Below are 24,490 nucleotides of genomic sequence, written 5' to 3'. Positions count from 1 at the left end.
GTATGAAAATCCATTGTGTTGCCAGGCAAGGTTTCAGTGTTTGACTTGCAGCTCAAGCGTTAAAAACGATACCGTGTGACATCACTTGGTGCAGGAAACCACAGTGCAAGTTTCGCAAGCATTGCGTATAGCAGACTATGAAAAACAGCATCCTGTGCACTAAAATGAATTCTGCAGAAGAATTAAATTGCAGTTATAAATAGCAATTCGTTTTTCCATGGACACCTACTCAGAAGTTTTTGTTTTTTTAAAACGTGAGACTCATTATAATTCTAGTACATCTCCTAAAAATGTGACACTTAGCTTTATTTTCCTGTCTCCTGTTAATAATGTCAGACTATTATATAGAGTATGTCTACTCAGCAACCTGTCAGAAAGAAGCGTCTCCTTTTCCCCCCTTTTTGTTTAATAAGCCATACAGATCTTTAAACAATGTCTTTCATGCTTGTTCAAGGAACCATGAACAATTATTGCACTTGTACCGTAACACACTTACAATTTACAGGTGGTAAGCAATTAATGTTGCAATTACAATAATTTTGGACATTAAAGAGAACTTTCTACCGATTTATGTTTAATATACACTGGCAAAAAGTTGCCATTTGGATTTAAATAAGCAAATACTTAAAGGAGAAGTCCACTTCCAGAACAACAATTTACATATAATGTACTCACCCCCTTGTCATCCAAGATGTTCATGTCTTTCTTTCTTCAGTAAAGAAACTACGTTTTTTGAGGAAAACATTTCAGCATTTTTCTCCATATAATGGACTGATATGGTGCCCTGATTTTGAACTTCCAAAATACAGTTTAAATGCGGCTTCAAACGATCCCAAATGAGAAAGAAGGGTCTTATCTAACAAAATGATTGGTTATTTTCATTTAAAAAAACAAAAAATACATTTAAATACTTTTTAATCTCAAATGCTTGTCTTGTCTTACTCTCCCTGGACTCTGTATTCTGGCTCATGACAGTTAGGGTTTGTCAACAAACTCTCATTTCATTTTCTCCTCCAACTTCAAAATTGTCCTACATCTCTTTTTTTCCTTTTTTGTAAAGGGCGTTTGACCTTCTTTACATGTTCACTTTGTAAACACTGGGTCAGCACTTCTGTACTTTCCTAATGAAAGTCTTTAGGATGTGCTGGAATCGACTTTACAAAGCAGTTCAACTCTCCCATTGTGAAAACAAGATCTCAGCCAACAATTATTGCAGCTCTTGATGGAAAAAAACAATGACTACGTTTACATGGACATCAGTAATCTAATTATTTATCTTGTTCTGAATAAGACAATATTATGATTAAGGTGTTTACATGAGTTGATTTTAGAATATTCTTTTCATGTTACCGTTTTACATGTTACAGTACATAAACCGATTAATGGCACACGTCATTACGTCCCCACGCGACACCATCTGACTTTCCCTCTACAATTTGACCACCGTGGACTGTTTAGGTATAAAGGTGTGTCTTTTGAAAAGGCTCCATCCCAGTGGCAGCTTTGTTAAGCTCCATTAAAAAAGAATATTTTCTGAGTGTTCTACTATTTTGGAGAGTGGGATCAAAATGACAATTTTCAGTGATATGGAAATCTCAGTGTGGCTCTATGAGCAAACATTTTCAGTGCCCAAAACAGCAGCTGATACTTTTTTTTTTCCTTTAAATGTCTGAAGAGCAAATGATGTTGAAACTAGTATTTATTTTCCAAAGTTTTGATGTCCACTACTCAAGATGTATTCACATAAAACAACAATGTACATTTTTCAAAGTCCAAAAATACACTGTTATTAAGAAAAAGGAAAACATGGCTATTTAACTGGTGTGATCATTTTATTTCATTTTTGTATTTCAGCTGTGTATATCTACAAATCTCTGCAAGGCATAATTTATGTTTTGAATGTCATCTTTCTCAAACCGATACTGTTTACCAGCGGTCGTTAACAAGACACAGGAGGAGAGACACAGAATGTGGCTGATTGGTCCTCATCAGCACTGTCAGGTATTGAGTAAGGAGCTGTGAGGACAACACAAAAATCAACAATCAAACAAATATCAAATAAAAACTATTCTAAGTGGGAAAAACACTGGAGCAAGATGAGGCAAGACGGGGCTAGACACGGCAGAGCGGGGAAGACGGAGAGCGACAGGACACGGGCAGGATCAAGCCATGTCAGATAGATCGGATTTATGAGCTAAACACATGAACGCTACCACAAAGATGCACCATCTGTGTTGACTAAACATTTATTAAAATGACTGAAATTTTGCATGTAAAAAATACCACTGTATTGTACAATGATGGTACAAAACCTCCATGACACAAAAAAGCAAAACACACATCATATTCATCATGTTTTAGAAGTAAAAAAAAAAAAATTGTATAGAAATGGTTTGTCACCATCTTTCTCTGACTGAAATGACTTAAACACATTTGACATCATCATTACAAATTCACAAATTGTAGATACAATCTACCCAGCATAAATGCACTTAAATAGGGAAGGAAATTAGGAGGATAAAGAGGGACAGCAGGTGGGGCAAATAACGAGAAGGGCAGGGTTAAGACAATAGACAGGCACACATAGAAACAAACACAAGTCATGCATTCACCCTCACAAATAGTGTGCACCATTAAACACAACAACACAGGGACTACTAGTCAATGAAAACACACCAAACTAAGAATAAACCCAACTGAAGCGACCGGCAAACACATTCTGGCCAAGTATCTGCCACTTGGGTCAATAAAGACACAAGAACATCCTTCCTCTCATCTTCACACTTCACTATGATGACAATATGTCACTTCTGATTGTAGACTGTAAAAAACAAACAAACAAAAAAAAAAAACACAATTTGTTGAGTCAACTTTAAATAATTTGTTACCCTGCAGCCTTAAAATTTGAAGTTGAATTAACTCAAATATCTGAGTTGTTACTTAGTACAACTTAACATTTCAGGTTGACTAAACTTTTTTGAGTTGAGTGAACTTAAAATTTTAAGGCAGTCATGTAACAAATTATTTGAAGTTAAATCAACACATTGTCTTTTACAGTGACACTGCAGCAGTGCATTGTCCAGGTATATACCGCTTCATGTTGGGCAGATCTTCAGAAGCCTGGACTAAAGCGCTGGTGCTGCCAGCAGAAAACCAAAGCATGCAAATCTCACCTTGTGCATCTGGTCTAAAACAATGGTGGCTTCTTACCACGTTCTCCTTAGGTTCTTGAGCCTCTATTGTTTCCGCTCCCTGCATGGGCCATGGAAACATACAATCGTGATGTCTCTGGTATGATTTTCCGTCCACTGGAACAACTGGGGAAGAATGAGAATATGGTTTGCGACACAAGCCTGCAGACTGCCCTTTGTCACCAAGAATTCCTATACAATCGCAGAGTAATCTGCCATTGTGGCAATAAAATGCCATTCTGGAGCTGAATGTCTGAAGTCTGCTTCGCGGTGCAGGAGGTTCTCAACATTTTTGAGATTTTTAAACTGACTTGCTGCCTTTGTGATGCCAAGTGCACATTCTTGAGATGACTTAAAACGAAGGAATATACAGTATTTCTCAACATATTCATATATGATGTACATACATGCACAAATAGGTGTATCAAAGCAAGCATTTCAAAACATCATCACTGGAACAGCAGATCTGAAACTAAACTTACCTGATGTTCAGCAGCTGAATCATGTTTTGTGTAGTGACTGGAAGTGCAGAAACTCTTGCATCATCCTTCAGACGGCTCACTGCACAGGGATGAATTGTTGCTTGAGTGTTTTCACAGTAATGTTCCTCAGCTGCATCCTGAGTAATGAATGATTCATTTTCAGCAAAGTGAAACAGCACTGTTGTGCTGTCTGTTGTTAGAGATGCCTTACATGATGAGAGGAAACTGCTTGTGACTTGCAGTGGGCTATGCAGTGGGGTGTTGTCAAGTTCTCCACTTGCCCCGTGAGCTCCTCTACAAAGCTTTCCATCCATGTTATTAGTGTGCACTTTCTCAGAGTGCGTCCACTGCTTGAAGCTGACTACATCCTCATCAGACACGTCCACTGGTCATCTCATAATCACTACTGCCTGGACATTCACTACATCTGTGTTTGCTGTAGATGTCGCGTATGGTAGCCGTTCATATTTAGATGAATCTCACACATATTAATCCGTGTGTTCCTCTTGCTCCAACCGTTACACACTATCGGGATGCAGCTCACAAGACTCGGAAATAACAACTTTGCAGCTGTCTTTGAACTGAGTATAAAGAACTCTTCTCTAATTTTGTGTCTTTTTGCCACTCCCATCTTTCACAAACTTAAACTCCTTTTGTCCAGTTCACATCATTGAATACTCATCATTGTCATTAAAGACAAAGACCTTGTTTACAGGTTTTTCTGACTCAGCTTCTTTCCCTTTTTCATGTCAACCTCGGCTAATACTGTACGCCAGCACTTCTAGCCTTCTTCATCAAGTTGAGACAGTGAACTTGATGGGGCTGATCTCAGAAAATCTGACATTTCCTCTGCATGACGTCTGAAAGCATCATCTTACCAAAACGTACAGTTTTTCACACACTTGCTTCTTTCCCTTACAGGAGAGCTGGAGAAATGTTTAAGCCTACGGCTACCCTCTGTCCTCTTTCTTTTTAGATTTTTTCATTTTTCATGTGGATAATACTGAGAGTGTTCTGTGAAACAGTGATTCTGTCCCTGTGGAGGGTTGTTGGTCCAGAGTGTTTTGTGTCTGGAGTGGAGAAATGAGTACTTGCCAAGAAACACTTCTTCATGATGCGAACAAGGACGCTGTAGACTCGGGTTCTGAGAACGAAGCCCTTCAGAGAAACAGATCATAATCAGCTTCAGGAAGATCAGAAACTTTATTAAGTCCACATTTTCTGGTAAAACATTTGCTGGGGCACTCATCGTCTTTACCCATATATGTTAAAACAAGAGGAAAATTCTTATAATGACAACTATTAATACTAATAAAATCATTAAAGTAAATAATTAAATGCAATTACATTTTTCATTGAAAAATCTAATCTTTTTAAACCTTGTAATTATTTTAAACAATGTCACAAGAGTGATACAACTGTAGGAGTGTTTAGCAGATATAATTAAATGTTTGTTTTTAAAAATATGATAAAAAAAAAAAAGCCATGGGACCCTCTTTACCATCTTTAGAAAAGAATATGAAAAGTGCTTTTTGCCAATTTCGATTTTTTCCCTCCTGAAGGCCAAAAGATTTTACTAATCTAACAATAAAATTGCGCTGCATCAGTTCATCATTCAGATTCCGTTATTAGAGTTTACTGTGCACAGTGTAATTGATTTGTTTTGTTTACTTAAATATAATATTTCCAACTTGATTGCTTGACATGTAATTATAATGAATGCCAGACAGACACAGACCTGTTACTACTGATGACAGCTGTTCTGGGGTGAGTTTCAGAGAAATGGAACAATGCAGCATGGAATCAAATCATCAACAATTCTATTCAAACACGATAATGACGCATGAAGATCTGGCGCAGTGTTTACTCTCCTTAACTGACGGGATTCGCGACAGCGCTGCGTGTGTCACGTGATACGTACTACTTTTTACCGCGGTGGTTACGATGGACCAATCACAGTCGTTTTTGATCACTGCATTTAAAAACATTTTGTGAAGATTAAAAGGTTTTTATTACTATTATTATTTTATTTATTTATATTATTTTTAAACGTTAATTTAATACGTTAAATGATGATATAATTTTAGCACACAGATGTCTGGAGTGAACACGTCGTTAGATTTGATCGCAGCTCGGCGGATCGAGCAGGGCTCGAGCTTTGAGCGCCGTGCAGCGCCCCCTGCTGCAACAAGCCGGCGTTCTCTCTTTACCCACAACTCTGTGCGCTGGAGGCGTTCTGTGATCAAGATGGCGGACTCCTCGGTAAGCAGCTCGCAGTCTATGTGTATTATTGTAGTCTGAATGATGTTTTAAAACGCATTCGCGCTGTTGACATTGGTCGCTGTGGTTCATGAAGGCATTGTCTCCCCATAGGTTGAGATCATCGAAGGCTGCCGGCTTCCTGTGCTGCGAAAACCAAGAAAATGAAGACGAGTGGCGTAAGTGTGAATGTAAACAAAAGACTCGCGGCTGCGCTCACTGGTCATCACACTCGCTCGCTCCAGTGTCAGTGAAAATCGCTCTGCCTGTTCGTTTAGTGAGGGACTGTTTTCTCACCTTAATCACCTTTTCGGACGTGAGTCGCTGGTTGTAGCGCGTGTGGCGGCGCAGTGACGGCGTTAGTGCTGCTGCGCTGTGTGTGAGCTGAATGAACATCATGTGGATGCACCACTGTGTGGTTTATGCGTCCCAAGATGCTTCAGTTACAGTAGAGCTCCCATGGTGCACATCCAAAATACTATACTCCATTTAATTCTTAGTGGCAAAGGTGTTTTCTGTGCTCTTCTCATAATGTTTACACATAATGCATTTTAATTCCTCATTAAGTTAAGATTATAAGTTAAGTTATATTGACTTTCAGCTGTCTGAATGTTCATTTATCCTTTTATTCCTTCAAAGCGTTGGCTGAAATTCTCAGTGTCAAAGACATTCCTGGGAGAAAGCTTTATTATGTTCACTATATTGACTGTGAGTATGAACCATTTGCTTTTACACATGTTTTACGTATCACAAATACAATATGTTTTGTTCACCCTTTTTGCTAGCTGTAGAGGAATATATTTACGTAATCTGTTTTATTTTTTTGTGAAGTCAATAAGCGGCTGGATGAATGGGTGACTCCAGACCGCCTGGACTTGAAGAAGCTCCAGTTTCCCAAGAAGGAGGCGAAGACCCCGACGAAGAACGGCCTGCCGGGGTCCCGTCCCAGCTCCCCGGAGAGAGACGTGGTAAGAATGTCTTTTCCTGCTTATTTCAAATCTGCCTGCAGCGCTCGGTTTTCTTTAATTATGTGTTACGCACCTCCACCTCAGTGGTTGACCTTCATTTTGAAACGTTGTGTCACAAAGAGTTGTTTGTGTGCCATGTAAACCTTTACCAATCTCTCTTCCTTTCTGTTCAAATTCAGAGGAAGAGTCTAGATCTCAACGTTCAGTCCGCTTCAGCTCCTTCAAGAGGCAAAACCCTCCCCACACCGGTACAGACAAACCCGCCCATTGTACACGAATAAAAGGCAATCTGTCCAGAAAGAGCTTTCAATCAATGGGCTAAATTCACTTAAAAAATATTAAAAATCTTACATCACACTTTGCAACAAGTGTGAGGGGTGCAATTTTTGCCTCGTCTCAATTTCCGTTGCCGTTTGGCGAGCGGCTTGAACATTTATGTGATGGTAATGTTGGTGTTGTTATAGGATTAGTTCAGCAAGAAATGAGAATTGTCATCAGTTCTCACCTCATGCTGTTCCAAACCTTCAGTTGTTTTCAAAATGTTGGCTTGTGTTTTCTTCAAGAAATGTTCTGCAGAAAAAAGTATGTCTTAAAGGTTTGAAACAACATGAGTGTAAAAGATGAGAGTTTTCATTTTGGGTTGATCTGTCCTTATAATCAGATGTTATTCTAAACAGCTGCCAAACTATACACAGCACTGTATGTAAAATACATTCATAGTATCTGTTTCAGTTCATAGTATTTGTTGCAGATGTTTTTTTTGTTTGTTTGTTTTTTTTCTTCCAAAACTGAAGTAAATCTATTCAGTGCTCTTTTCCAGTATGCATGTTTACTACTAGTGAAATGTTTGGAATCATTACACATCACACAGTTATTGCATCTTTGCTGAATAAAAGTCTTCCCCAAACACTTTTCAGCATTGATGCTAATAAGAAATATTTCTTGTCCAGCAAATCAGCAATCTATTAGATTGATTTCTGAAATATCACGTCACCCTGATCATCAGTTTTGGCATCACAGGAGTTATTTGCATTTTGTATTTTAATATTATAAGAGACATCTTTCAAAAATGGTTACAAATCCATATTTTGACTGGTAGTGAATATGAAAGCATTTTCCATATTTTTCATAACATTATATATTCTCATCTGTCATTACAAACAAACTCATTATCTCCATTTTATAATGTGAGGTAAGTGGCTGGAGTTCACTCTGTTTATTATCCGTATTAATCATCAGCTGATAGTGGTGATTATTGTTATTAATTAGAGTTGGGGTTGGGGATTTGAACAAACCCCACAGACTGAAGGAGAGACCCAAGCCACATCTAGAGACCAAAAAATCAAGTAGATTTGTTGTGGGAATTTTTGATATGGGCCACTAAGAAACAGAACGACCTAGCAACATGCTAAAACCCACTCGTCACACCTTAGAATAACATATAGGAACAGCCTACCAACTACCTACAACACCCTAGCATAGTAATTATGATTTTTGTTGAATGTTGTGCTTCATTTCCTATGCTGATGAAAAAGTTATCCGTCTTTCTGATTGCTCTTTCAGAAGAGAAAAGCAGAGTCTGTGTCTTTGGCCACACAAGTGACCGCAGCCACTCCAGTGCCTTCGCTTCCAAGTTCTGCAGAGGCAAGTCAGGCGTCCGTCTTTCCGGCCCTGAGGGACTCCACCTTCAGCATTAAATCCAGAGAAGAACATGAGCAGCTCACCTCTCTCACCACAGTAAAAAAACCCCCACAAACAAATCCTCTCAGATGATTGAAGTTCTGCTGGTTAAATCTGTCTCATAAATGTGTCACTGCCATTTATTGATCAGAGCATGAAGAATATGTCAAGAGCTTTTTTTTTTTTTTTTTTTTTAATGTGACTTGAAAAATGAATACTGATTTAATTTTCTTTTTTTTTTTTTACCCTTTGCTTTTTCTTCTGGAAGAATGGCACAACACGTCGTCTTATTCCTTCTCAGCCTGGGAGAAAACGGAAAAATTGTGGAGGGACGGACGAGGTAGGGCCCGCAGCTCGATTTACAGGTGTTTTCTTAGTAAACATTATGCACCTTTTTTTAAAAAAAATCTAAAATGATTAAATCCCAAGTTTTGATTAACACTCAAATATTTTTAATTAATTTCTACAATCAAACATTGCACATTTGTTTGTTTGTTTGTTTGTTTGTTTGTTTGTTTTTGCCTAGAAGTAGCTGGCATAGGGTTAGCACATCCTGTCCGGATTGATTGATTAAAAATTGATTAAAAAATATAAAAAATTAAAAGTGAGCCCTTTTTTGCTTTGCATAAAAAAAAAAAATACATTTTTAGACTTTTGAATAAAACGAAAAATTGAGTCCACAAGTCGCATTGTCCCCTAATCGCCAAACCTGGAAGATGTTTTCTATTCCCTGATCATAATTTGCTGAATTTTGTTTTGTTTTCTCTCTCACCTGTTTTCCTCCACTCTGAAGTAAAATGTCCCAAAGCTTTGCATCCACTTGTGTTTTTCTGTTAGATGGTAAAGGTGTTCCAGAATAACAACCCTCGCTGCTCCACCATCTATTTGCCGCCAGGAGAGGTCCGGCTCCTTTACTTCCCATTGCCTTTATTGTGTGTGTCTGTTACAGTGGAGGCGTAGGACTTCTAGACAAACGTGTGCAGCTCAAACTATAGACATCTAGATAAAAAGCCATTGAATCTTTAAATGCAAGAGTCGGTTTTACTTAGGCTAGTGTGGTATTTTATTCACTAGGTCTCTTGTTAGCTCATTGAGTAATAATAAAAGATGAGGGAAATTCCTGGTATTTACTGGAATGAATACAAGAGTGTAATTGCTCTCCCTAACCATATAATCAAGATCAGAGATTTGTTTTAAATGCAAAGGATGTCCACTGTTTTCATTTGCTGCTGTTAGACGGCGTCCCAGCATCCCTCTTAATTCCGCTCTCCCCTCTCAGGATTCCCAGGACAGTTCTGACGGCATCCCGTCCGCCCCTCGCATGACCGGCAGTTTGGTGTCGGACCGCAGTCACGACGACATCGTCACGCGAATGAAGAACATCGACTGCATTGAGCTGGGCCGGCACAGGCTAAAGCCGTGGTACTTCTCTCCGTACCCGCAGGAGCTCACCACGCTCCCCATCCTCTACCTGTGTGAATTCTGTCTCAAGTACCTCAAGAGCCTCAAGTGTCTACAGAGGCACCTGGTAAGAGCTGGATTGAATAGTCAACATGCTGACGGCATCGTATATGAGTTCTGTCTCAGTGAAACTGCATGCGACAAACACAGTTTTATTTCCTTATTTGTTTTTGAGGCACACAAACTGATTTTGTTACAGGTCTAATATTAAATTCAGTGTAAAGAGCTTTCCAATGAGTAAAACAAAGATTAATTATGTACATTTGTATTTATACTATACTATTATATTTTTAAGGTTGGCTATTTAAAAATTATACGTGCGCATATAGAACCAGTTTATTGTTTTTGCTTATTTTTATTTGCCTGCTGCATTTATCTTTTTTCTGACCCAGAAACATTTACATGAGAAGCTTGAGTCTTGTCGTGTACATTTGCACAGATAAATGTCACCTGTCTATAACATTTACAGACAAAATGCAACCTTCGACACCCGCCAGGAAATGAGATCTATCGTAAAGGAACTATATCCTTTTTTGAAATTGACGGCAGGAAAAACAAGGTGGGTAACCTTTACTTAGTAATGATTCATGTTTAGAGCTGAGTGATCAGACAGAAGCTGTTCAACACTTCATTTACTGCTAGTGTGGTCAAACTGAACATGGTGATTTTAAATTGGGTCGTGAGGCACATTATAAAAAACATTTGACCTTTTTTGTCTTCTGTTCTCCCACCGTACAGACATATTCCCAAAATTTGTGTTTATTGGCCAAATGCTTCCTGGACCACAAGACCCTGTACTATGACACAGATCCATTCCTCTTCTATGTTATGACAGAGTACGACTCAAAGGGTTTCCATATAGTCGGCTACTTCTCCAAGGTAAACTACAGACCTCCTCGCATTAGTGCAGGAACCTCCAGCTTTATGCTTTCCTTGTCAAACTACAATGACTGTTAAACCTTGTTTTTATTGGACTGCACTGTTTTTAATCTAAATAGACAAGAGTTTTATTCAGAGATCTGTTTGAAGGAGAAGTCCACTTCCAGAACAAAAATGTACAGATAGTGTACTCGCCTCCTTGCCATCCAACATGTTCGTGTCTTTTGTTCTTTAGTCGTAAACAATTTTATTTTAAAGAAACGTTTCAGCTTTTTTCTCCATATAATGGACTGATATGGTGCCCCAGGTTTGAACTTCCAAAATGCAGTTTAAATGCAGCTTCAAGCGATTCCAGTCGAGGAAGAAGGGTCTTATCCAGTCTTGCCTTACTCTGCCTGAACTGTTTTTGTTCAGGTTCATGACAGTTAGTGTATGTGGAAAAACTCCCATCTCATGTTCTCCCTCAACTTCAAAATCGTCCTATATCGCTGTTTTACCTTTTTTGTTAAGGGTGTTTGATCTTCTTTGCATGTTCACTTTGTAAACACTGTGTCGGTACTTCTGCAGCAATGTAGGATGATTTTGAAATGATTTTTGAAGTTGAGGAAGAAAATACAATTGGAGTTTTTCGACATACCCGAACTGTCTTGAGCCAGAATACACAGAGTTCAGGGAGAGTCAGGCAAGACGAGCGTTTGAGATTAAAAAGTATTTAAATTGTATTTTTTTTATGAAAGTAACCAATCGTTTCGCTAGATAAGGCTGGGATCGTTTACAACCGCATTTGGGATCGTTTGAAGCTGCATTTAAACTACATTTTGGAAGTTCAAAATTGGGGCACCAGATCAGTCCATTATATGGAGAAAAATGCTGAAATGTTTTCCTCAAAAAACATAATTTCTTTACGACTGAAGAAAGAAAGACATGAACATCTTGGATGACAAGGGGGTGAGTACATTATCTGTGAATCTTTGTTCTGGAAGTGAACTTCTCCTTTAACTGATGTATTTTTAAAATATGTATCACTTTTTTTTTTTTTTCTCCATAGTACCTTAAATGTAACAATAACCTTTAATGTCTTCTATAGCATCTTGTTAATTGTATGACTTTATTTACTCTGCTTTAGCCTTGCTGCTGACATGGAATAAAAAAATTAATAAGTAAAGCTTTAGTGTAGTGATATTCAAACAGTTTGATGTTTTGGCTAGTCCCCTTTTCTTGTACGGTAGCATTGTGTTTTTATGGTGTGTGCTTTCCTCCTATTACAGGAAAAGGAATCAACAGAAGACTATAACGTGGCCTGCATTCTGACTTTACCACCTTACCAGAGAAGAGGCTACGGCAAACTACTAATTGAGTTCAGTGAGTAATTGTATGGTTATTTAAGTCTTTTTTTCTGAGGCACATAGAATGATTTGAAATCATTTCATTAATGTTTTGTTTTTACTGTGCGTTCAGAATGATTGCTTGCCGTCTCAGAATAAGCAGTGGGTTGTGTAAGTTCAACTTTTTCAAATGATAAAAGCTGAATGTTTGGTTTTTGTTCACATTTGTAAGGTTATGAGCTCTCGAAAGTGGAAGGAAAGACGGGGACTCCAGAGAAGCCTCTGTCTGATCTGGGTCTGCTCTCCTACCGCTCGTACTGGTCTCAGACGATTCTGGAGATCCTCATGAACCTCAAATCAGAGAATGGAGAACGGCCACAGATCACCATCAAGTAGGTGTTAACATCTTTCTTTAGATTAACCACATTATCAGTTTTATTGACAAACATCTGAACCATAAAGCGTATTTGAGTGAATCGTGCCTGTTTCTTTTTTTTCCTTTTACCTGTAGCATCAAAAATGGTTTTGGATACATGTGTATTTTAAGACATTGTACCCAACTTAGAAATTGCAGTGTTGTGACAACACTAGTACATCTCAACCCCAATTTTCAGTACTGCAAGGTAAAAAATGAATTTTGTCAAGGGCATATTAAATTGTAAGCATACGTCATGGTAAGATTTGTTGTACTGCCTTTAGTTTGTGCAGATTTTATTAAAATTGTCTACAACTGATGATTCCTGTGATTATTACAGTAATGAGAATCTAATGATGAACATTTGTTTTTATTCTCATAAAGAACGCTGCAATGATGATCACAGCCCTCTTTATGCAAAATCTAGTTTTCTTGTGATTTTTGGGGGTCAAATATGACCCAAAGTTTCTTCCTGAGATTTACCCATTTCCGTTTTTGTTGATTGGTGTTAATGAAGCTTGTTTTGTTTTTTAATATTATATCAATTGTGGATTCTCTCAGTGAAATCAGTGAGATCACCAGTGTCAAGAAAGAGGATGTGATATCAACTCTTCAGTACCTTAACCTCATCAATTATTATAAGGTAAATGATCCTTACGATGCTTGTTTTCAGACTTCCCAGACTCCTGTGGCTCCTTAAAACATCTTCAATTCAGCTGTATCACATGTAAGGTCATAAAAAAAGTCTTCAATGCAGTTAATGCTATGAGAAAATATTTAATTATGATTTCAAGAGGTCTTAAATTTGGGTACAAAAAAAGAGGTATCATGATATGGCTTCATAAAGCTGTGTTTTCAATGAATGAATGTGAGCTCTGCACTTTCAATGTCAAAATATGGTGCTGTTTCTCATTCTACAGGCTCTAGTTTCAGCAGTTTGCAGTAGTGCACATTTATGCTAAGCAACTCTGACATTGACGTTGAAACATGAAAACAGTGAGGAGTTTTGTTTGTGTGGTGAATTGAAACAGACTGTCAAATAGTGCTTAAATACCATATTTTCATGCAGCATACATGTAGTGTTGTCAGTGCTAACTGGTGGATCGACAAGATGCTGATGTGCCTTTTAAAAATCGAACAGTTAGAATAATAAGGTATAGACATAATAATGTGTTTTAAATGAATACACTTGTTTATAATCTTGATCTCAAAATGGTTTAAAGGCTGAAATGCGAGGTTTATCATTTTGTGAAACATTTTGTTTTTATCAACCTGTATTTGAACTGGAGCCCTGTTATTAATTTTATTTGTGCAGAAACGTATTGTAAAACTCAACAGATCATTGCATTTGGTGGTTTATTATTTATTTGATTGTTTTTTTTACATTTTTGTTTCAACTTGTTTTTTTTTCGTCTCCCTGCAGGGTCAGTACATCCTCACCTTATCAGAGGACATAGTGGACGGTCACGAGCGGGCCATGCAGAAGCGGCACCTCCGTATCGACCCCAAATGTTTGCATTTCACTCCTAAAGACTGGAGCAAGAGGGGCAAGTGGTGACGACCGTAAGAGGACCGACCGCTGGCGCCCAGCTAACACGCCACGTCCCGTTCACAAACGGACTCGACCGGAGCATGAGCCTGTGAAAGAGGACTAAAACAGTGTCATGTTGTTAAAGACTCCACAGTCCACATCTGCATGTTATGTGACTTAATTGTGAAATTCATGTCAGTCTGTTACTCGTCTGTATGTGAGAATGAAGGAATGTCTATTTCAATGCAAACGTCTGTCCCACCGTTTCACTACATCCCCTAATTATGTTTACAGTTATGTTTTCAGTGCTATGTTTTATTACTTTGACCAAAAACGGCAGCATTCGATTGCAACATGATTATCAGCCACTGTCCTTTTGGTTTTTTTAGTGCGGGACAGACATTATTGGCTACAGGCTATGTATAATTTGGTGCATATAGCTCTTTATTATATATAGACAACTATAGATTGTTGTATTATACATTTGATCTACAGCATTCTTTGTAAATGCACTTTTCCCTCCAGATTTCCATGTTGTTTTCAGTAACATCTGTTAATGGTGGAAACGCCCACTGGTGACCCACAGTAACGCTGATGGATGTCGTTCCATGTTGTTGATCTCAAATCAGTTTCAATTCTTTCCCATAAAAATAAACATTCTGGAGAGAAAAGGTGATATAAAAATGGGATCAGTGCATAAAAAGTAGAAAAGATATGAAGGTAAAACAATTCATGGCCTTTGCCATTGCAGCTATCGGTTTGTGACCAAAACAACTGATCCATTACAGATGAACAAATGTGCGTTTGTAAGCAGCCTTATTTAATACAAAAAGTTTATTTTTAACAGCTACATATGCTGACTCTTAAGTTCTCCGTCTCGTTGACACAGGGAATCTGCTGCTCATTTGCATAAAGTTACACTTTCCTCAACTTTGCTGCACAGCTGGACACGCCCACATCCTGTCGCTCTCTGAAAATGAAGAGGATGGTGTCAGCTTGTCCCTGTATGTGTCTGCTGGTGTGAATGGGGCTGAATGGGTCTTTACAATGTATTGTGTTGTACAGAACATACTACAAATAAATGTCTTTTCTACACTGGTATTTTATGTGTCCAGGGTCAAATCCAAAGGGATGTTGTTTTTTTTTTTTTAAATGTATTTATTTATTTATTTATTTATTTTACTGAATGTAAACCAGCAAACACTCTCTACGCACAAGTGTTGTATTTTAGGTAAAAAAAAAAAAAAAAAAAAAATGGGGGGGAACAAACATGGGTGTTCAGGTTTCACTGCAATAATAATGCAAAAAATAAACATTTCAAGCTAAACAAAAATCTAAACTTTGACAAAAAGTAGTTTTTGATAATGTCTAAATACATATCCAAATGCAAAACCTAATAAAAGCGAGTAATTCTGTCTGAAAAATGCTGTTCTGAACTACTACATGTAATTGTCTTTATTTCTATCCACCAGATGGCACTGATCTGCCTCCATTCACTGGATTTTAAACATTTTTGCTTTGTTAACTTCAATGCAGCGTTTATTTAAAAAAGAAAATAAGTATAAATGTGTGCTTTTTAATACAATTTGTTTTATTATTTTGCATAAAAAGAAATGATGCATTATTTAGAGGTGAATATTGTGTAATACCAAGAAATCCCCTGAATATATAAAATATTGAAGAAAGAATATTATTAAAATAAAATATAACGCATTAATTTGATATTCATTGCACTTTTGACAATGCACCAGAGGGATAAAATGCCACAAAGACGCGTCCTCGCAAAGGGTTAACGCTGTTCTCATTCAGGAAGCACAAGCACTCAGTAGTAATGTTCAGTTCAACTGCACACTTCTGGAGAAGTGCAGAAACCCAGCTGCAGAGGCTCCTGACACTGCTTTGGTTCAGGCACTGAGGTGAGCTGGGGAACACAGTGAAGCTGAGGTTTGCTAGAAGCGCTTGACTGTGACCATCGGGCAGATTTCCTCTTGGGAGCAGTTCTCATTAAATGATCAATTCCGATAGCAAGGGCAACACTCAGAAAATAGAGAAGAAAAAATAATTTTCACCCTTGCGATCTAGTTTGCTTTGTAGATCAGCATTGAAACACAGCCTTCAATAAAATGTGGTTCCACCCACTCTGAGCCACTCTGCATCGATACATTGTTGCCCCCAGTGTGATGTCTGAACACGTCTCGTAGCTGTTGAATGAAGTAGCCATAGGAAGTTCTAAGCAGCAAATCAGCTTCCCAAACGGCCGCAGCCCAATCAATCGTGCTCGTAAGTGCAGGAGGGAACACGCTTCTGATGATCCTTGTAGACGTTCAAGGTCTAATACACCTCAATATAAACAAGGAAGAGCCGCAGTGAACCAAGACACTCAAGGCCTTCATATGTTTAAAGCAAAGTTCTTTTTAATGTTTCACTTGGGGTGAAAAGAAGTCGGAAAAGGCTACGGAACTGTTTTCTGTTTTCGAACGTCCCGACACCCCCGTGCTGCTGGATGTAGATTGAGTATGTAGATATGTGCTCCTTGCTTTTGTCTCAGTAATAAAATAAATACACAACAAAATGACAGCAGTGAGAAAACCGCAGTTAAGAAAACATCTGATTCACTCCGATCACATAAAGTCAAGCCACGTTTATTTATATTGCACTTTATACAACAAATTGCTTTAAACCAAACAAATTTACAGTATTAAACATCAAAAACAGAGTCAGTGCTGCCTTTAGGTAGAACTACACTTCAGTTTGTAAACTCATCTGTCTTTTATACTCCTGCTGTCAACCTCAGAAGTTGACCTCTAGATCCTGTCTTTGAACTCTAGCAAACTCAACCAAGATGAATGATGTTCTTGTAAGTTTCTAGGAATAGAACCAGTAGGTTTGCGGCAACCTAGGCAACTCATTGTTGCATGTGTTTGTCTTTGAACAACCAGGAAGGTCCCTTGGGGATCTCAAGAGTGACTAGAAGAGTTGTTTTACGCTTTCTGTCGTCTACCACTAATCCGCCTGGTGCTCGGGAGGGTGGCATTGGGTCATCAGAGGGTCCTCATTTTTAAACTTCCCAGTCAATAAGCAGGGAATCGATTATCTTTTACCTGCCATAAGAAGGTACAGGTGACAAGGGAGCTTCAGTAGAACAACTGTAGAATGAACTGTGGTCATATGATATTTCATCAGGCCATATTTTAAAAACAAATGTTCCTGTCCTGTCAGCCGTTATACTGTGCTCGGTGGGTGTGATGTTTAATTGCACAAACAAATGTGGCAGAGAACCCTGTAGCTTCTATCATTTCATATTAATGCACGAATGAAACTACAAGCACGCGTGTCCGATCCGCATCACGTTCAGCAGCGGCAGCTCTTAAAGTAATAGCAGCCAAATAAGATAATAACCCAGCTGCTATGATGTCTGTCAAAGGACAAAGGAAAAAAGAGAAAATCAATAATTGTTGTAGCTTTAAGAACTCATATATATTTCATTTAGAATTTAGTGTTTGATAACACTTTAATTTCCATTTATTTTCTGCTTACTGAAGTAGTTGCTCAATTTTAATTTGAACATTCCTTTATAAGGTTCCTTTTGTAATGAAATCTGTAAATTCACAATAAAAAAAATCCCATCTGCTTTGTCATCATTTATGAAGTAATTCAAATAAATTGCCAAATTTAGAGCAAATGATTTAATACTTTACATTAATGACTCTTGAAAAGTATAAATATATCTTTGAGAGCAAATGATTCTTTCAATACAGATCCTGGTTGTTGGGATAAAATACAGAGTAAAGTATGAGTATACTGGACCTAAAAGGGATCAATTCAATTTAGTTCAATTCATTTCAAATCAAGTTTAATTGTATATTGCTTTTCATGATACAAATCGTTGCTTTACACAAAATTAAAGTTTCTACAATATATTTAGTAGTAGCTTACTAGTGGTGACTATGTCAAGTTGATGTACATATGGCAGAGATGTGTGCCCTTGAATACCTGCATAATTTTCTAGTCGATCTATGAGTATGTCATGATCTATAGCGTTGAACGCAGTACTAAGATCAAGTAAAACTAGCAATGAGATGCAGCCTTGGTCTGACGCAAGAAGCAAGTCATTAGTGATTTTAACAAGTGCAGTTTCTGTGCTGTGATGGGACCTATGAAATCTCTTCATAGAGATAATTTTTGCAAGAAGGAGCACAGTTGAGCAGACACAACTAAAATTTTAGACATAAACGGAAGATTATAAATGGGTCTGTAATTTAGCAGTTCACTAGGGTCTAGTTGTGGTGTCTTAATAAGAGGCTTAATAACCGCCAGCTTGAATGTTTTTTTGATGATCAGAATAATAATCAAAATAATAATGTGCATGCGTGATGGTGTGTATAAGCATAATAAACATCACTTTTAAAAATACATATATATATTTCAGATGTGAACTTGGAGAGTGTGTGGCCAGAGAATTGTATTTTTATTCACCTTCCAAAGGAAAAATGTTTTGCTTTGCAAGTAAACTTTTTCATATTCACAAGTGGATTTAGTGATTGGAACACAGTGGATATGAAGGCTCTGAGACACACTGTAAAGCCATGATAACTTTTTCGCTGGAAACTGGGGCTGAAGAAACTATTTCAAACGTAGTGTGAGTACTGTACTGAAGTATTAAGAAGGGATTTTTTGTACACATCTGTGCTGACTGCTTTACAGGAGATGGAATATATACCTTGATAATTGCAGAGAACAATGTTATGATAACACCAACAACAAGGTGTCAAGGTATTGCGCATTAAAATGTCACGGTTCTTGGGTCCGTGTGTTCATTCTACTGCATTTTAGTCATTGCCTAGACGGTCATCAGTGCTGCCATGACAACCCACTGCACTTTAGTTAATCAGTTAATCAGCGAGTTAATCAGGCCAACTCCACCTGCTGCCACTGTCACGCAGTCCCCGTCAGGATTGCCGTATGCGGAAGCGATCAAGTCAAGTCAACTCAAGTCACCTTTTTTTATATAGCGCTTTTAACAATACAGATTGTGACAAAGCAGCTTTACAGTATTAAATAGAAATATTATAGAAATAGTGTGTCAGTAATGCAAAAGGGCAACAGTAAACACTCAATTTTCAGTTAAAGGCAGTTCATCGCTGAATTCAGTGATGTCATCATTCAGCTCAGTTCAGTTCAAATAGAATACGATATCACTGGAAATGAAGTGTCCCCAACTAAGCAAGTCAGAGGCGACAGCGGCAAGGAACCAAAACTCCATCGGTGACAGAATGAAGGAAAAAACCTTGGGAGAAACCAGGATCAAATCATTCACGGACCTGCATTGAGAACCAGGAATGCAAATTCCAAGCCCTCATTCTGGCGCAGCAGCAGCACCGCAAGCTTTTCTGCACCTGGATGAACAGGGAGATTCCATCTAATCGCATTCACGTGCCATTAACCAAAATAAGCCCACAGGACGACCCAGATGTTTTTGTGGACATGCTCAAGTAGACTCCACAGGCATGTAAATGGGTGGGCCTCATCTCCAGAGATTCTGGTCTGTGGAGGCCTTTCTTGATGACCCAGCAGCTCTGGGATGCCTGCCACAGATGGTTTTTTGGCTGGGGAAAGCGATGCTTCTTGATGTTGGATTCTTGATGTTCTTAGAGAGGCTTGGGAGGAAGGATATTCAGAATGAAATTCAGTATCTGCTGAACCTGCAAGCAAAAGCTTTCCATGGAGAATTTGCTGCCGGCCCAGGACAAGCAGACCTGAATGCACGACGGGGGTGCCAGATTACGCAAACTTACACCGGGAGATAAAGTATTGTAAAGATAAAGTACAGACAGACAGGAACAGGGAACGTCAGATCTATCACCTCTATCTCCTTAAAAAATTAAATAAGATGGAGCCTGTGATGGGAGTGAGTGGAGAGGATGATCTTGGACCTAAAGCATGTATCAAAATGCAATGGCTCGCTCTTGTCCAACGAGGAGATCATCTCTCACTGATGTGGGCAGGTTGCAAGCAGAGTTTGGAGACGTGTTCTCGTCCTGCATAGCTGGACTAACCTGATTCAGCACCACATTGAGACAGAGCCGTGGTGCATGGTGGTGCACTGCAGGCCATAACATTTACCTGAGGACAAAAAAAACTGAATGAGAAGCGATGCTAAACATAGGAGTACATGGGCTAACCCGATAGCTGTAGTACCTAAAACCAACAGCTCAGTTAGATTCTGTGTAGATTATCGCAAGGTGAAAGCTGTCTTAAAATCCACCTTGGTTTACTGCTTCGCCTCAGTCTCCATCTCTGGCCGTTCCACCACTGCCTCCTGATCTGCCAGTTACACCACGGTCATCATCTCTGCCGTGGTCGTGATCCCCAGTGGTCTTCGGCTTCACCTTGGTGGTCAACTCCAGCGCCACCAGCCTGGTGATCAGGTCTGTCTCCTGCTCCACAGCTGCACCCTGAAGGGCTTTAGCTTCATGTGTGCCTGAATAATGGCGTCCACACATTTCATTTCCAGTGTTTTTATATCAGGCCCCTGGTCTCAACTACAACACTGTGTTGTCCGCTCAACCTACTAGCTATCTTACCTTACCTGCATTAATATATCTAACCAAAACAAATCTCATATTACCTGTACTATATTGATAAGAATATGCAATAATAAAGAAATAATAATGAAATAAAAATATAATATTTACTCAGGAAAGATAAAATATTATAATATGATGTTTTATGACACACATTATATCCATTTAAATTACAATGGATTATTGTTCCCAGAGTATTTTAACTTTTTGAGGGGTGAACTATTCCTTTAACTTACATAATTGTAAGTTCTCCACTGCCTGCGTAGTAACAGTTAATCGTACTGTGAATGTTTAAGATGTTAATACACAGAATCAGAAAATCTGTTAATTCCGTATTACAGTTTGCAATAGCTCTACCCTTACACGACCTCATGGGGTTATGAGTTCCTTTTCACAGTGCTGTTTTAGACTGTTGTGAAGCTGCCATACTCAAGGTTAAAAGACGTTATAGTCTCGTTATAGACTCACTATCAAGTGTTGATTATTCTCAGGACTAAAGTGAGTAACCTGAAATTGTATCGTAAATTGTAAAAGTATTTATTAAGGTGATCACACATTTAAAACTGTAATCTTAACCACAAAAGAAGACATTGGGTTAGTTCTATTCCACCTTAAAATGTATACCACATATTTTCATAACAGAACATTTTCGTAACTTTTATAAATAACAGTGCAGTATTTTGTCCTTTCAAAGTTCACTTTTCTCATCCACAAGAATGACTGCATGTTGAAAAAAAAATCTAACATTCAACATTCAAGGCCACACAGTGACGTGTCAGTTCACAAAGGCATATCTGATTCAGGCTCACAATAATCTTCTTAACAACAACAGATTGTTCTTTAGTCCTACATCCAACAAACTTCCAGAAAGGGCTTCAAGTGTCTGTTATCTTTGATAACATCTGCAGTCCTCATATAACAACTGTTTGTCACAATACAGGAAAATATTTCATTATGTTAAATATATATATATATATATATATATATATATATATATATTTATATAATATTATTAAATACTAATATTAAATATTAAATATCAGTGGTGTTTTTATTTTTATTTTTTGGAATAAAATGACTAATGACACACAATAAAGATATTCGGTTCACATGTCTCATATTTCATCTCAAGTGTGTGATCTTCACTGGCATTGTCGTCTCCTAATCAACCGCAACACACAAACTTTATTAGGAGCAAAATAGTTGTTTACCAAGAGAGCAATGATTTTGAGAGTGTATTTTGTATAGATTACCAGTTTTAAATATGTAATTACTCAGATTTCTGTATTTATTAGAGATAGAATGTTTGAGTCTGTGACAATGTATGCATTGAAGTCATTAGAAAAGTAGCAAAAATAAGCTGACCTTAACATAAAAACAATGAAAAAGTGGATAAAATTGTTGTTATCTGGCTACGTTTGTTGTTTTCTTTTATAATCGTCGTTGCAATGAAGGATAATAAGGGGGCTGTCGTGAAGAATTTGACGTAATGAAGAAAGCGCTGCTGATCTCTCTCTCTCTCTCTCTGTCTCTTATTATTATTATTTATCTATTATCTATTATAGTTATCTATTATTATCTATTATTTAAAGAATGCTCAATCTTCCCCGTTGGTTTTTCAGATCATAGTCTAGTTAAGTGTATTGTAACCATGGGGTTTATTATGCCTAAGAGTGCTTATTGGCACTTGAATACTAATGTTTTATGTGATCTTTCTTTTTAAGATGTCTTTAAGGATTTCTGGATTGGTTTTAGATCTAGAAAAGCATCCTTTCAATCTATACAACAGTGGTGGGACCTTGCAAAGATACAAATTAGACAATTGTGCCAGCAGTATACCTTTAATGTGACAAGGGAAAGGAGAAGTATGATTGAATCATTAGAAAAAGAATTAAAGGATATACCACAACATGGAGATGCCTCAGGCGATTTTTGTTTTATAAAGAACTTTCAAGAGAAAAAAAAACACTTTTAGTTAATTTATTGGATCTGACCGCACAAGGAGCATTGGTCAGATCAAGGTTCCAAAATATCGAATTAATGGATGCACCTTCAAAGTTCTTTTTTAATTTGGAAAAAAAGAATGGGCAAAAGAGGTTTATATATAACTTGCGTTCTGAGAATGGGGTTTTATTGTCAGATCCAGTTGAAATAAGAAATAGGGCAGTTGGCTTTCATCAAAAGCTATATCAAAGCGAGTTAGTTTTAAATGAGTCAAACGTGAGTGCTTTTTTTGAAAATTTACCTCAAGTACCTCAGGAACTGAATTCTGTTTTAAGTAAAGCTGTTACTATTGAAGAGTTACAAAAGGCGCTCCAAAGTATGGAATGTAATAAAGTGCCTGGTATTGATGGCCTGCCGATTGAATTCTATAAGGCTTTCTGGGCAGAAGTCAGTATGGATCTGTTGCAAGTACTTAACAAAAGTTTGGCAGATGGGCAGTTACCTTTAAGTTGTAGAAGGGCAGTTCTTACTTTATTGCCCAAGAAAGGCGATCTAAATGATATCAGAAACTGGAGGCCCATTAGTTTGTTGTGTACTGATTATAAGTTACTTTTCAAGGTTTTGGCCAATAGATTAAGTGAAGTTCTTAGCTACATTATTCATCCCGACCAAACCTACTGTGTTCCAAGAAGGCGAATATTTGATAATATCTCGTTCATCAGAGATATTTTAGATATTGGAAAAAATTTTAAGTTGAATTTCGGCCTAGTGTCGATTGATCAAGAAAAGGCCTTTGATAGGGTGGAGCACACATATTTGTGGAATACATTAAAAGCTTTTGGTTTTAATAAGAACTTTTTGACTATGTTAAAAACTTTGTATAACAATGTTGAAAGTGTTTTAAAAATTAATGGGAATTTATGTGCCCCTTTTAAGGTCTTCAGAGGAATCAGGCAGGGGTGTGCCTTATCTGGCATGTTGTATACTTTGGCCATAGAGCCTGTTTTAACTAAAATAAGATCAGAGTTATGTGGACTGTCTATTCCGAATTGTAAAAATCATTTTAAATTGTCTGCCTATGCTGATGACATTGTTGTGTTAATCAATGGACAAAGTGATGTGAACATGTTGTTAAGAATTCGACATGATTTTAATAAGATCTCTGCTACAAAAGTGAATTGGTCTAACAGTGAAGCAGTACTGGTTGGGAGCTGGCAAAATGTAAAGCCAAAGCTCCCAGAAGGGTTATCTTGGATTAAAGAGGGTTTTAAATATTTGGGAGTGTTTTTGGGGAATAATGACATGTTTATGCAGAAAAATTTTGAAGGAATCATTGAAAAGGTCAACGGTCGCCTTGCTAAATGGAAGTTTCTGCTCCCTAAAATGTCATATAAAGGACGTGTATTGATTATTAACAACCTAGTTGCATCTGCTCTCTGGCATCGATTAATTTGTGTGGATCCTCCACGAGATTTACTGTCAAGATTGCAATCAATTTTAGTAGACTTCTTTTGGGACAAGATGCATTGGGTATCAAGATCTGTTTTGTACCTACCCAAAGAAGAAGGAGGACACGGTTTAATGCATGTACAGAGCAGAATAGCAGCCTTTAGGATTCTATTCATTCAAAGGTTGCTTACTGGACCAGTGGACTCAAGTTGGAAGTTTGCTGCTTGTGCAATCCTGCGAGGATTCAGAGACTTGAACTTTGAGAGATCTTTATTTTGGTTGGATCCGCAAAAGATGGACTTGTCTAAGTTACCAATTTTTT

The 24,490-nt window shown here is 37.8% G+C and overlaps 1 protein-coding gene across 1 annotated transcript; it reads left to right on the top strand.

Moving 5' to 3' along the window:
• The first annotated feature begins 5,917 nt into the window (after positions 1-5,917).
• On the top strand, positions 5,918-15,292 carry kat5b (K(lysine) acetyltransferase 5b). The gene is given in 16 exon segments (XM_051110521.1): positions 5,918-5,935; positions 6,047-6,084; positions 6,086-6,111; positions 6,572-6,640; positions 6,764-6,900; positions 7,080-7,148; positions 8,464-8,637; positions 8,849-8,920; positions 9,418-9,480; positions 9,860-10,108; positions 10,511-10,600; positions 10,780-10,920; positions 12,189-12,282; positions 12,478-12,637; positions 13,222-13,303; positions 14,084-15,292. Coding segments are annotated over 16 exon segments (1,614 nt in total). The 5' UTR covers positions 5,918-5,920; the 3' UTR covers positions 14,219-15,292.
• The last annotated feature ends 9,198 nt before the right edge of the window (positions 15,293-24,490 follow it).

Source organism: Labeo rohita, chromosome 5, assembly GCF_022985175.1.
Source record: "Labeo rohita strain BAU-BD-2019 chromosome 5, IGBB_LRoh.1.0, whole genome shotgun sequence".
Classification (NCBI taxonomy): domain Eukaryota; kingdom Metazoa; phylum Chordata; class Actinopteri; order Cypriniformes; family Cyprinidae; genus Labeo; species Labeo rohita.
This window is presented reverse-complemented; position numbering and strand designations above follow the sequence as displayed.